At 40.7% G+C, this 14,983-nt stretch overlaps 2 protein-coding genes across 6 annotated transcripts in view; both read right to left on the bottom strand.

Moving 5' to 3' along the window:
- Positions 1-453, bottom strand: part of ep400 (E1A binding protein p400) — a 32,345-nt gene extending 31,892 nt beyond the window's left edge. For all 5 annotated transcript variants that reach the window (XM_028579382.1, XM_028579383.1, XM_028579380.1 and 2 more), the window contains exon 1: positions 270-453. The gene's annotated coding sequence lies outside the window, so the exon portion shown is untranslated. The remainder of the gene's footprint in view (positions 1-269) is intronic.
- A 373-nt stretch (positions 454-826) lies between these two features.
- Positions 827-14,343, bottom strand: ulk1a (unc-51 like autophagy activating kinase 1a). Its single transcript, XM_028579385.1, has 28 exons — positions 14,299-14,343; positions 13,833-14,113; positions 13,643-13,735; positions 13,489-13,530; positions 12,139-12,171; positions 11,983-12,019; positions 10,361-10,534; positions 10,068-10,141; positions 9,877-9,978; positions 8,619-8,677; positions 7,271-7,353; positions 7,131-7,181; positions 6,930-7,018; positions 6,563-6,719; positions 6,391-6,451; positions 6,121-6,210; positions 5,758-5,880; positions 5,526-5,650; positions 5,104-5,204; positions 4,733-4,857; positions 4,368-4,483; positions 3,891-4,010; positions 3,166-3,320; positions 2,846-3,021; positions 2,618-2,736; positions 2,216-2,373; positions 1,954-2,089; positions 827-1,812 (listed from the first exon to the last, which is right to left on the bottom strand). Exons 2-28 carry the CDS (start codon positions 13,920-13,922, stop codon positions 1,769-1,771), a joined length of 2,733 nt encoding a protein of 910 aa, XP_028435186.1. The 5' UTR covers positions 13,923-14,113; positions 14,299-14,343; the 3' UTR covers positions 827-1,768.
- Positions 14,344-14,983: the final 640 nt, after the last annotated feature.

Consider the following 14,983-nt stretch of genomic DNA (forward strand, 5'->3'; position numbering starts at 1 on the left):
AGTAGCAGTGCAATGAGACATAAACCCACGCAATTGTCAAAATAATTACATAGAGACTAAGAGTTGGGTGATAAATAAACACAATGTATATTTTAAATATTAAACTGTAATATCTAGCTAGAATAATGCTGTCTGTGCCATTTCAGCTATTAGAATGACCCTTGCTACGGGACGTGTGCTAGCCAATGCTAACGATGTTAGCTTGTTATTGCTAGCAGGCCAACTGCCAATGAATAAATACATTTTATCACCTCAACGGTGTTACTTACAGGGAATGGGGCTTCTGCAGTAGTTTCATAAATCCTAAGTCATATTTACAATAAAGCACATGCTGTAACAAATCTTATTCCGCGAAAAAATAAAATATCGATATTGCTAGCGGCTACTCAATGTTTTGAAGCTAATTTCATTCAGCAACATGGCGACCGCAGCAACCTTTTGTGTAACCCGGATGTCGATCTGTCTCCAGGAAGTGGTTAAACCATGAAACGATCTCTTAATACATCTATGGTTAAAAAAATTTTAATAAAAAATATTTAAGTCAAGAGGCCTATTTTTTGTATTTAGTCCTTAGAAAGTGATTAACGCACAAATTAAAGAAACTATTTGGAGCTTGGAATTCAGGAAAAAGTGTAATTGTAACGGTCAAAATTGTAATTTAAGTCAAATATTGTGGCAAACAAAACATACTGATTAAGCATTAGCATGCAAAGTACAACAGAACAGAGAATTCATACTTTTAACAATAAATATTTATTTTCATCACACAGTGTGTAACAATTCATTTTGGCAAATTTGACTGGCAGTCATAAAATACTAGTAGAAAAGGCAATTTGATCAATTCTAACAAACTTTCGTTTTAATACTTACATTTTCACAAAATTTTTAATAAGTCATTTAAATAAACTAGTGTACTATCAGGCAAAATCATGTACAAATTCATTCACAAATTAATCTTTTTACATTAATGCAAACAGGTGGGGGAAAATACAAACTAATGTGCAAACATTAGATAAACATTAGCAATGTGGCATGCAGTTAATAACACTAAGTATCTCATGACTGAGTACATCACCACCTGACGGAGGGCATTGTTGGATCAGTTGTTGTTTAACTAAAATCCCATTCAAATGTCAAAATATACTTATTGCAGTGCAGCCTATGATGTAAGTCGATAGGACTTATATTGTATAAGGTCAAACATACTTTCATTACCTTTACATCCACTACTCTGCTGTGATGAAAAATGTAAAAAACTAAACAAAAAAACAGGCACATTTACTATTACTGCTACACATTTGGTCATCTCATTCAAAATATCCAGACTTTTACAGAACACATAACACCAACGCTTTAAATACAGAGTATAAGAACAACTAAATAATCATTGTTTCAAGTACAACATTTTTAAAATCAATTATTATTTATCTGATTATTCTATGTGCAAAACACAAAACAACGCATCATTATATACAGTCTGTAACAAAAAAACAAAACAAATACTTATAACAATTTACCTGATCCAAGTATTCAAACAATCATGACATTTCAACATCTTCAAGAACTTGTCCAAAACAGGACTTTTCTTTTCTGTGCATTTATGTAAAGATTCCAGACTGGCGTTTGGGATAAGAGCAAATGCTCCAGTGGTCGTTTTCCTTAAGACAGATCAAAGTGCTAGTGTGTATTGACAGTCTAGGATGCTCCATCTACACTGAGGGCAGACGGATGAGGCAAGATAATGCATTTGTAGAGCTCATTGCTACTTTTAACTCTGCAGAGCAGAAAGGCGTCGCTCAATACACTGCTTACCTGAGAACAGAAATAAATTAAGATTAGAATAAAATCTCATCAAGACCTAGGCAAGATTACAAGAGGAATTCATATGTGGTCTGATTCTAGCATATTAAACTACTATCTTGTGGTTTGTGTGTCAACAGTGCTGCCACATACATTTATCGATGCTGTCAATGTCCTTCTGCTCTGTGATGATCCGGGACAGACCCTCCATCAGCAAAAGGGCTTTGTGGTAGCGCTGGACTGATGCTGTGCCATAGTGGAACATCTCATCTAGAGCAGCACACTGTACCTGAATGCAGTAAGAACACATACACACACATTAAGGGCTAAGATACAGATGCATACTGGATATATATGCTGGATAGAACCTGATTTTAAGTGAATATCAACATCCCCTGCTCTGAGGTGAGCTCACCATGTGCACCGTGTGGCTGTAGATGAGCTTCTCTGCTGTAAGTCCATTGAAACGGTCCATAAGCTTCTGTTTGTCAAGCAAGAAGGTCTGCAGGCGATGGTTGAGGGTGCGACAGTACGTCACACAGCTCTTGTACAATTCATTCAGCTTCCTGAGCACTGCACAAAAGTATGCAAATACATTTCATTATTCAGAGATAAACTGACCCTTGTCATCACGCTTTAACATGGAATGCTAATTCTCACTCAGTTAGACCACCTAGATGGATCACTGCTCTCTTTTTAGACTAGAACACCCAAAAGCTCTTGTTCTTCCTGAAGGACTACAAACATTTAACAGGCACCTTTCAAGTGTACAAAAGCAGAGTGCTTAGTACTCAGAACCAGAGGTCACTGGTCTCACCTTGTTTGACTGTAGCAGAGGGGAGAAGTCGGCCTTGTCTGATAGTCTCTTTAGCATTGTGCAGTGCTGATGACAGAAACTCTTCAGCTTTCATGTACAACACTAACTGCTCTGCATAGCTGGAATATGCACATAAGAAACACCAGTCATTCCCAAGCAGATTTGTGAAGGAAGGAAGCTACTGTATATCAACATATATACATACAGAAAATGTACAAAACCTCTCACCTCCATTCTTTACTCAGGAGGCTGATCTGATCCGTCACCAAGCTCTGCTCTAGAAAAGAAACATCAGGACTGCCGATGGCATCCAGCGCCGAGTCCTTGGAAGAAGCCAATTCCATGACACAGAGGACAAAAGCCAAAGTGAATCGCAGGTCACTCAGAGCATCTGTGTGAGCCGGCTGTGAAAGGAACACATACTGTGACTACCGAAACTGTTAATGTGAAATCTAAATTTGCATCTTTCAAATGTACATTAATACTGTAACTTCAAAACAACCTGGAGGGTTCACCTCACAGTATCGTCTCATAGTATTCGTCTGTACCTCCATCAGTGTATCTTCTGGGAGCTCTGGAGGGTGAAAGACCAGACTGCTGTGTGGAGTCGCGTCCATGGCTTCAGTCTCACTGTTTCTACGGCTTCCTTCCCGGAGAAGGCGACTGTTCAGTAGCCAAGCTGAGTTAATGTAGCTGGGGGAGCCTGCATTTCAGACAACAACAAATACAGCTGAACCCTGAACAGCGGAAATACGGGTAATGAAGAGCGCATGGGAGTAACTGATGACACGTTTTAGGTTTACAATAACAAGGTGGCTCTTTTTTATGTGTTGTTTTATTATTATTTTGATTTCAAAGCTTGAATGTAAACAATCACAGTGTGTTCTTTTACCTGCCCAATGTTCAAAAAAATTTGGGGGCATTTTAGGCCCTCATTTATTTGCAGAGGAGCAAACCTCTACATATGGGCGCGCGCTCCACCAAGTGAGCTACCCAGGCGCCCGTTTACCTCAAATTTTACCTGGTTAACAAGGGGCTCTCAGTGCTCGTGTTTTGCTTTAGATTATGTTAATTGGAAAACTGAATTTACTTAATTTGCACAAGTGGTGGAAATTAACTCTAAACCGGAGAAAGCAGTTCATAATACAAAAAATACAGCCTCATTTGATCACTCAAAAATGTACTTAATTAAGGGACTTCTCACAAACCTTCTACAACACAAGCTAAAATACTGCACTCGACAGTAAGTCAATATTCACGTTAGAACATCTACCTGAGAACATCCTTGTGGTATCAGGAGGAGTGTCTCCTCTGGACAGAGAACCCATAGTGAAAATCGTAGGAGGTGGGCTGTCGGCGTATTGAAAGCCTCTATGACAACCAGTAGGTGGGGCTGTAGGAGAAAATAAGAGTTTAGGTCAAATGGGTGATAAGATGTCCATGGGAAGTGTGCAGCTGAACTGCAGCCGAGTAAATGACATGTCATAGCAGTAGAAGCTTCAAAATATGCACTTTGTAACTTCACCTTGCCTGCTAATGATGTGTGTGTTTATTTCACAATAGGTATTGATTTCACTATTACATAATACATAAAGCATTCCCTTTGCATGACTTTAAAGGGTAATTCAAAAATGTGGCTGTAAAATGTGTACCCATCTTTTCTAAACTACAACAACAGCTACAAAGTCTTAAATACTGGTGAACAAAGAGAGTATCAGTAGAAAATTGGTCCTATTTGTTCCAATGCTACCTGCTATATCCATGCTTTTCTCACAGTTGAGGCTCTCGTCGCTTCCCTCTTCAAAAAGGTGAGCTCCAAAGGCCGCCTTCAGTAGCATGTCAGACAGCTTGCCTGCACTCAGTGATCTGGACATTTAATACAGCCACAGACACCATTGAGAGCATTAAATAATTTATCAGACAGCGTACAGTATCTTTTATACCGTGTGACATCTCTAGGTGCCAGATGGCACATTTTTATATGAATGAAGTCTTAAATAGATGTGGATTAGTGAAATACACACATACAAATTCACATTTCATTCCACTGTCATATGATTTTGCAGATTATATTGTTATATTCATAATAATATATTAATAATAAACTGGTCAGACCTTTTAAAAGGCCCACTGCTATTGGCTGATTTCCTGCTGAGTTGGGTCTGGGTAGCAGGACATGGGTCAAGGGATTGCAGGTCTAGGACTGTCCTGATTCGGTTTGGCATTCTTGAATGAACCCCCTGTTTAAAAGGAAATGACAGTTTTGAAAACATAATTTAAATACTAGCATGTATACTGTACAATTAGGCGATCAATTTGATTCTGCTGTGTGAGCTGCTTGTAGATAAAGCCTTTGCTCTCATAGAAAGTCACTTTTGCTGTTTTGAAGCGAGGCGAAACAAAATTGCACCAGCTAATATGTTGTGTGCGTTGAGAAAGAAACGCACATGATGGTGTGTATTAATTTAGATGTTTTAGATGCTGACCTTGGGACTGGAGGTGTCCTGCATGTCAGGAGAGCCAGTGAGCAGTCCAGTTCTTGTGCTGAGAGGGAGAATCTGCTCTGAGGTCTTTGGGGTCATTCCCACTAGAGTGCAGAGTATTATAAAAGATTAAACCATTAAACCGTGAGTCAGGCAGAGGGGAATATGGGTACAGAGAAAATCAAATCGCAACACATCACCACAAAACAACTCCGGGAATGTACTGTACGTGACGTGTTTCAGATGGTGTAATTTTTGTTAACACCCAAATGGCTCTGGTGGCCAACCACAAGTGACATTGCACGGACAAATTTCCACGGAGTGTGTTAAGCTACAGGAGTGTGACCTAGAGAGTTGCTGTAGAAGAGCTCTGCTTAACAAACACTCCCTAAATAGGTGAAACAAAAGCTGATTGAGGTGACTACCTAGTGGGGAGGACTGTAGTGGTCGGGCTCCTCCAACCCCTGGAGAGTTGAGGACAAATCCTGGACTTGGAGCTCTACAGCCTCCACATTGTGGGGAGCTGCTGCTAGCACAGCAGAGTGTGACCCTGTATGACATGAGGTATAGTTAGAAAAAGACAGAAGAGAATGGGTAATAACAAGACACTGAGGTGGGGTGGGGGAAGAGATAAGACAGCCAAGCGGCTGCACATGCCTGGTGGAGCCATGCATGCCGACAGGTTGCAGGTTCTGTTCAATACGCTGGTAGTTTTGGATTTGAGTTGGGACAGGAATGGGCACCGAGGGGCTGCATTTACGAACAATTTCAACAGGCTTGCTGCATGTATGAAAGAGGAAGCAAAGGAATTAGACACAAAAGGAATGTCATTTTTTTTAATAAATCAATTAAAAATAACAGTGGAATTCACAAAAAGTAAAAGCACATGTTCTCAACCCATACTTTCTCATATTGGACATAAAATGAATACAGATAGGTTTAAGCTCACACACAACTTACTCATCTATCTCAGAACATCTTTTACCAACCAAAATCTGAACCTGCCTGGCATTCTCTTACCTAACAGGCTTGGAGGGAGAGTGTAGCAGCGGCGAGGGTGGAGGTGTCTTTCCTGCATTTCTGGGACCTCTCTCAGCCAATAGTGAGCTCCTTAAAAATGATATTTGTTAGCTCTGTCTGCACATTGAACAATATTTAATAACATTACTTTTGCAAAATATTTATAAACAAATCTGTGTTTTTGTATATATCAAAAAAAGCATCATATTCAATCATATTCTCAGAAAATGATGGCACTGATTAACTTACAAGATATTGTGCACTACTCACCCACTGTATATCAGGCAACTCTCAATGGGTGACCCAACTTCCAGTTCACATGTGCACTCGCCTACAAAGAAATGAAATAGAAATAGTCAGACTCCTTTTGCTGATGTGAAGAAAAACCTGCACAATAAAAAATAAGTACAGATATCTATAGAGTGAGGTTTACATGGCTTACTTAGAAACTGGGCAGGCACCATGACATAGTCCTCTGTGTAAGATGAGGTGTTCCTAAGGTCTTGATTGGCTATATCTTTCAGCAGGAAGCCGGGGGTGTCCTGTGTAGGGGAATACTGCGCTTTGGGCGGAAGTCGGTGCATTTCTCCATCGGAATGCTAAGAGAGTGTAAAATAAAGATATATAACTATGATGGATTACAAGAAAACTAATACACTATGAGCTTACTGTTTTTATTTAAAAAGACACTTTCCATCATTTTTTTTGTGTATTTATTTTTATTGTTTTCGTAACAAAGAAGTAAGACACTGTCCATCATTGACCAAGTGATTTTGTTTTATAAAACTACTAAAGAGAGGTGAACACACTTGAGGAGAGGCCAGATGGGATGTGGAGGAGCTGCTAGAGGAGCTGACCGAGCCTGAACTGGGGTAGGGGAGCACAGTAGCTGGAGAGCCTGTCAAGAAAACATACATAACACAAACATAAATGTGCTTGCATTAAGACCCCGGCTACAGCACCTTTATTTATTCTAAGCTGTACAGCAACAAATAAGATACAGTCCTTACATTTCTTTGTGGGTGAGCTCGTCTCCAAGAAAGGATGGTGAAAAAACTCATCTGCAAATGCAAATACTTATATGTAAGAGAGGCTTTTTAAAAATGAAATTAGGAAAAGCAGTTCTGAATGTTAAAAGGCAGAGGCTTACCAAAGCCGATCCGTTCTTTGTGGTTTCTCTGCAGCAGCCCCAACAGCAGGTGTCTTAGGTTGCTAGAAGTCTCCTTTGGGATGCTGGGAAAAGAGGGGAAAACCATTAAGTGGGTTATTTTCTCATATTTATTTATTATTATATTCATATTTTTTAACTTGCTGTTCCAGTGTGTTCACTGGTTTTGCATGATATATGTGGTCCTAAAATACATAATATTTAGGTCACTTGTGTTTCATAAGCTCACAAAAAATGAGTGAATTTTTCATCTAATTTGCAGCTTCACTGCAAAACCTCTCAGGCTATCATGACACAGACAGTGTGTGTGTGTGTGTGTGTGTGTGTGTGTGTGTGTGTGTGTGTGTGTGTGTGTGTGTGTGTGTGTGTGTGTGTGTGTGTGTGTGTGTGTGCTTGTTTAACTATATTCTTGGAGTCCAAAAAACGGGAGTCCAGTATACTTGTGGGGTCCCGACAGCTTTATGGGGCCAAAATGCTGGACCCCACAAGTTTAAAGGGCTGTTTGAGGGTTAAGACTTGATTTTAGGATTAGGGATAGAATTAGGTTAGGGTAAGGGTTAAGGTTAGGCATTTAGTTGTGATGGTTAAGGTTAAGGTAAGGGGCTAGGGAATGCATTATGTCAATGTCATGTGGAAAATGTTGTGCTGTGCAGGTCACTAGCTGGCAGCTTGAAGCAGGTTATATATAGAATGACAAGAAAACAACAAACATGCCTCCTTACACTGAGTCTTATCAAGTGGCTTTATCACTGCAAAAGACAAGCATGGCTACAAAACAAACACAGGCTGGCCAAGTACATCATAAAAACAGTGGGAGAACAATTCATAAATCCCTTTCAACCCTTTCCAGGTCCAAGTTCTGAGCATGAGGTTTTCAGTGTTCAAAATGACTTTAAATAGCCAGGAGAACTGATTGTAAGGGCATTTGTCAAATTATATCATGTCAGATAAATAAGAGTTTCACGTTGCGCATGGGCAGCACCTCATGTAGAGACATACCTGTATATCATAGGCAGGACACTTGATTTAGCATCATACATTTGTTAGATTTTTTAAATATCAACTGTGTGCGTGTGGCTGATAGAGAAAGTTCTCGATGATCAGCCGTCAAACGGACTATTTTGAGTGGTGGTATGGGTTTTATTGAGTGCTAATTACCCATATGTGTGTACATGTGTCTGCGTGTGCTCTTGCTCTGGTCTGTGTGCACTCCAAACAGCATTCACATTCTCCCTGTAAACACACTGTTTACACCCTCCTCCTATCATGTTCCTGTGCGTATTGTGTGTGTACAGTATAGAAGTGTGTTGGCGTGGGGACATCCACTAACCTGGGTAGGAGGGTCCTGTTGCTTTCATAAAACAAACGGAGCTCTTGCGGGGTGCTGGCCTACACACACACACACACACACACACACACACACACACACACACACACACACACACACACACACACACACACACACACACACACACACACACACACACACACACACACACACACACACACACACACACACACACACACACACACACACACACACACACACACACAAGTTACACTTGAAAATGACTGCTCACATGCACACACAAATAAACATATGCAAATGAATGCACCTGCATCCTTACAAACATGCATTTGAATAAATGATAGTGGATAGTGGAAGCTACATCATTACAAATATATATATATATATAAAAAAAAAATAGTTATGCCACAGAGCATATAATCCAAATATAAATAATGTGTGGGTGTTTGATGATCCCATCAAGGGCAAAGTGGAATGCTTGGAGATGCCAGCTAAGCCAGCTAAGTAAACATCAGCAGTAGCGGCAGCAGCAGCTAACCTAGCACTGACCCTTGCATTATCTAAACTAACAGACCTGCCTGACAGAAATAGCAGTCAATCTTCCCCCTCATTCTCAGGGAAAATGCATTCAAGGAAACTGAACATAAATAATCTCAATAGGTACAAAAGGTAAAACAATGAAACAGAATGCTTCTTCTTCTTCAACTGATCATATATGGGGACATAAATGGACTTCAGACAAAGAAGGGACCAAAAACGAGACAAAACATTAGCACGTGTCTTTACATATTTCACAACTGAGCTTGCATTCGGCAAATAACAGTTCAACAGTGTCATCTGAGCAGCCACGTAAACAGGAGAAAGTACTACCCAGGGCTGTGAAGCAATATTTGCTTTGGGTTGGGAGAAATGGCTCACAGCCATTTCCTCCATGCCCCCCCCCCCCACCCCCAATCTGTAAACAAGGTGCTTTCCTAATAAGTAGTCAAGCTGTTCCAGCATTTTCCAACTACTAACACTGGAGAACAGGGAGAGTGTCACCTAGCAGGCAGGTGGTTTTTAATGTTGCAATGTGGATCCTGTTTCTCTGTGCTGTAAAAGGGATGCATCGCGTTCAGTTTTGTGTTGACAATAACGAGTCTGCCCTTTCTAGGACCGGAGCGTTTGTTGGCAAATTGCTAAATTAATTTACCTAAACACCTAAAAAGAGTGATGTTACAGTTTTTGTATCTGCATATGTGTGTGTGTGTGTGTGTGTGCGCTTTTAAGTGCCACTTACATAAAATGGCGCCTTTCCAGTCAGACACTGGTAGACAATAGTACCTATGCTCCACAGATCAGCCTTGGCATCGTAGTTCTGGGACATGATGACCTCAGGAGCCTGTGTCCAGACAAACACAGCTTACAGCTTAGGGACACGGTGACAGTACACCTTGTTGGCGCATAAAAGTAAGAGACCTTAATACTCACCATGTACATAGGAGAGCCACACAGCGTGGCCGCCATAGTGTTTGTCTGGAGATGACGTGCGAACCCAAAGTCAGCTGGAGGGTGAGAGAAATAAGGTGAGGGTCATACACGCCTGTGTGTGTGTGTGTGTGTATATGTGTGGGTGTGCAGGGGTCTAAAGAACACAACAGGACATCACACAAATGGGCCGTTTCAGTGACACTCCCACCATCGCACAACCCCTCCGGCCAGCGGCCGGATCGCTTTTTTTGGTCGGAAAGCAGTGTTAATACTCTGCGAAGTGAAGTCATTACCTATCTTAAGGCATGTATTGATGGGGCTGGACCTGCGCCCCTCTGGGTGGCAGAGCAAGATGTTCTGGGGTTTGAGGTCTCTGTGGAGGATGCCTTTGCTCTGCAGGATCTTCATGGCCTGACCGATCTGCTGCAGGAATACTCGGATGGTGTCCTCACTTAACGTGCCCTTAGCTGAGGGTCAGAGGGATGAAATACATAAGATAATCTAGGAGGAAGTTAGCATGGCAGTAAACTGAAGTTTTATCATATTGCATGGTATGTAGATACACACTGTCGGCATTTAATCCCAGCATGCTGGCCCGCTCAAGTGCCATAAGCACAAATGTTTACTGCCGGTATAGCATCTCAAATGTGAATATTTTCGGCTTTTTCTAGTATTCTATATATTGAACTACATATTTTGGGATTTTGGACTGTTCAGTCAGACAATACAAACAATTTGAGGACGTCACTTTTGGTTTTGGGAAATTGTTGATGGAAATGACTAATTATAAAAAATAATCAAGAAATGAATTATAATGAAAATAATTGGTAGTTGCAGTCCTTGATCTTACTTAAAATTTGAGTTTTTACACTCTCACTAGAAACTCCAACATAATATAAGGTGAAGATGCTCTACTCTTAGCACATCAGTGTCACTGCTGTCACACTTCGTGGAAGAGAATTTTGTTTACGATGGGGGCTTCATTTGGATATTAACGTCAAGGCCATCGGACATGCTAGACATGTCCCTCCCCCCCAGTATATTCAGTATTTCTAGCTGTATTTCTAGCTGCAGTGTTTTTCCATCGGAGCACAGGGGATAAGTGAGTGGCAGATGGGTGAGGTCATGTGGGTGCTCTGTGAACCTTGCCAAGAGTGACTGAGGGTTGTGCTGCAAATAGCTGGATATGTCTCCTTGGCAGGGACACTGAATGAACAAGTCTACAAAATAGGAGACGCTGGCAAGGTGAAAGAATTAGACCAATGATCCAGATTAGTATTTGAATAGACACCAGCGAGGTAAATTCAGCCTGAGAAAAATCAACCCCATGCCCTCAGCCGCGTCATTATATTTTGGAGCAGGTTTTGAAACTTGAGGCAGGGGACATTTTCAGTGTATAGCCTATTGCATTCTGAGAAAGAAAGAAAAAAAAAAAAAAAAAAAAAAATCACAAAACTGAAAAATAAAAGCTGGGAGTTATTGTGGCCACTCATTTTGTACTGGTTTCTACATCATTTATATGGAAAAACTTTGGGGGGGGGGAACTTTAGGGGTAGTTTAATTAATTAGTTTAATTTGATCTGTGTTAAGCACTTGGGAGTATTAGTAATCATTTACCCACTGACCTGTTGGAACCGTAAACCTGAATTCTATGGTTGTTCTGCTCTGCCTCCTCAAAATCCTATTATTTCACTGAAAAAGCGTAGCCAAGCCTCTTAAAAGCCAAACTGACCTAGCAGTGCAACAGTAAGCTGCTCCAAACATGTTTACAGATAACAAACTGTAAATTTGATCCTCTAATTCAACACCGAGGAGTGTGAACGTCTTTTTTTTTTTTTTTTCCAGGTCAAACAGAAAACTTTACAGTAGTGAGACCTGAGCTATATTAAGCGCTGCAGGATGTAGGCAAACTTACAGTGAAGGTACTCTGCCAGGTCGCCTCCATTGCAGTACTGAAACGTTGAGACAGACGAGTCTTAATAGAAGCATTGATAATGCTGCCTTGTTAGTGAATGTGATTTTTCATTTTCATTTCCACGGACCAGGCATTCAAATTTCTAACACGACTCACCTCCATGACGAGATACACACATCCTCCCATTTCCTGTTGATCAAACCAGATAAATGCTTATTATTATTATTTTCAAAGAGCACAGTAACTGGAATAAACTTATGTTAAGAATCGGATTGAAAGTGTGAAAAACACGAATCACATTTATTTCATGTAGAGGGAGATGGAGAATTATTAATCCATCAATGTCATAGCAGCTGTACCCATGTTGCGCAACAAGTGACACAAGCTCAATTCTTACACCGAGTTGACTCCTTTTTGGCCTGTAATCAGCTGCGCTTCTAGAAATTCTGGGCCCAGTGCCAACAGTTAACTCAGGGCCTGAAACTGTACCCCATCACGGCCCTGTCCAGCCCCCCCTGAATCTTTTAGGACCCATCCCGAATTAGGCGCTCTGATTCAACAAGTCACAGAGTTTTGAGGTGACATGGGCTGGGGCAAAAAGGTGAGAAGTTTAGGGTGTCAGTCCCACGTGATTGAAGTAATGAGTGGGGGAGCAAATTGCCTCTTTTCTTTGTCTTTTATATGAAGTTATAGCTAGTAGAGTCTGTGTATTAAAGAAACCTAAGAAGTGTTTACCACGTGTACTTCTGTATTAATAACACCCTGTCTATTACTATGCAGTAAGTATCACTTTACCAGATAATAGAGGGAGCAGGCTGTGCCGATGCCAGGTAAATAAACACATTGCGGACTTCAAACGTATCATCTAAAGTCATTAGTCCTGCACGCTGGTGCCTGTCTGCTGTGAGACTCTACTCAAGACTCTGTGTTTTCTAAGCCATTGTTTAACCGGCTGCACCCTGCCATCTGTCAGGAATAGTGAGAGATCAGCTCGCCCTAGTCTGGTGTCTGCCAGGTGTCAGTAAGGTGAGAGGAGGAAAGCACACACACTGAGGAAAACTCACATCTAAGCAAATGGTTAATTGCATGTGCCATGTGTGTGTGTGTGTGTGTGTGTCCTCTTTAAAAGTTTAAGGATATTCATTTAGTCTATGGCACACAGTGAAACAATATTAATACCATGCTAATAAATTGGACCTAGTTTTCAGTCTTTTAGAATAATGCGTTTGAAGAAAGAAAACTTCCATTTAATATAAACTAGAGATCCCGTTCAGGTCAGTGAGGTCACTAGTAGAACCATGAAAAACTACAACGTCCGACAGCCAAGTCTGTATCACATGGACCGGTGACGCTCAATGTTTGCGGCAACATGTCAACATTTGCAACATGTGCAACATGTGGCAGCAAAGTCCCCCAGTACTGCACCTGCATATTGCTGTGTGGTTACTCAGCATTATGTCTGTGATGATGTGTGAGAGGGGAAAAGAGAAGACAAACCATCTTTACCTGATAGTCAAGTAGTCTGACAATGTTTTCATGTTTGAGTTCCTAGAGGAGGTGGGGGGGGGGGGGGGGGGGTGGAGATATATGGAGTTAAAAAAGGTACACAGAGAGAGACTGACACAGGATGTGTGGCAACATAAAAAGTCAACTTTAGTACCTTCAATATTTTGATTTCTTTACCAAGCAGAGTTTGAGATTTGGCCAAGTTTTTCTTGTTGATACATTTCACAGCAACTACCCAGTCACGTTTCTTGAAAAGTAAAATAAAAGCAGGATATAAAATACACCAGACTTACATTTATTACGAGACAAAGACAAGACAAATTTGTCTCAGATGTAAAACTTACCTCTTTATGTCTGCCTTTGAACACAACTGCAAAGGCACCGTGACCAATCAGGTCTTTCCTGTTGAACTCAAACTTCCCAACAGACTCCATGGATATGGATAATAAAAAATAAATAAATGCGTTCAAGTATCAAGAGGTTGACTCTCCAACTGAAAAAGACGTACAGTCCCACGACTCTTCCCTCGTGCCGGTAAATCCCATGTCATTGATGGAAAAAACTGTCTTCACACGTGACAAGCTTCATACTCGAAGAAAATATCGATGACAACATTAAGAAGTTTCTGTCAACACAACAAAGTAAAAAAAACAACTGTGTCACAAACTATTAGCAACCCGCTGTGCCTTTTAACGATTCAAATTAGTCCCTGTTACTTTTCTAGAACCGGTAGAAGTTAAAAGCTCACGTTAGTGTTGTAAACGCTGTTTGTTTTTAGACACTGAGCTCAGATATTATTGTCTTACTCACCTTTCTACCCATGCGCTGCCAGAGTTATTCATATCTCACGGCGAGCATGCGCAAACAGACAGGCAGAGCTCTGATGCTGACGCCTTCACGGACAACTCGTAAACGCGTAATTCAATGACTTAATTTGGCTAGGATTTAGGTTTAAACGCCCAAGAAGCAACCATTTTACAAATGTAGCTATTGTCATGGTTGCTGGTGGTTTTATTTTAGGTGTAAAGCAGCACAACTATTTTTTTATGCGCTGGTGTATGCTATAGTAAATAATCTATATAAGATCCCTTCCTAATGTGCTTCTAATGTAAGAGAAGGGAAACAAAACCCACAGTCCATGAAATGTACAAATATATTCCAACATTTATGTGAAGCTAATATGAGGCTTCAGCAGTCTGTGTTAATCAAATCAAGAGGAAAGTTAGTCTTTTTACTACATGTCCTTTGTGTTTCTCCAGACTGTTTTCTTGAGGTTCAGTGGAGAGATAGTAACAAAAAGAGAGAATTTTGTTCTAAGACTATAAATTTGGAAGATACCCACTTGATTTGTCTAATTTGGACTGCTGAAGCCTCATACTATCTTCAGATAAACTTTGGAATGTAGTCCACATGAACAGGATGAATGATTACAGTAAGCAACTTGTTTCAATGTACATATACCTAACTGTTTGACTGACAGACATGGGAAATTGTG

The sequence above is a fragment of the Perca flavescens genome, chromosome 5 (assembly GCF_004354835.1).
Source record: "Perca flavescens isolate YP-PL-M2 chromosome 5, PFLA_1.0, whole genome shotgun sequence".
Classification (NCBI taxonomy): domain Eukaryota; kingdom Metazoa; phylum Chordata; class Actinopteri; order Perciformes; family Percidae; genus Perca; species Perca flavescens.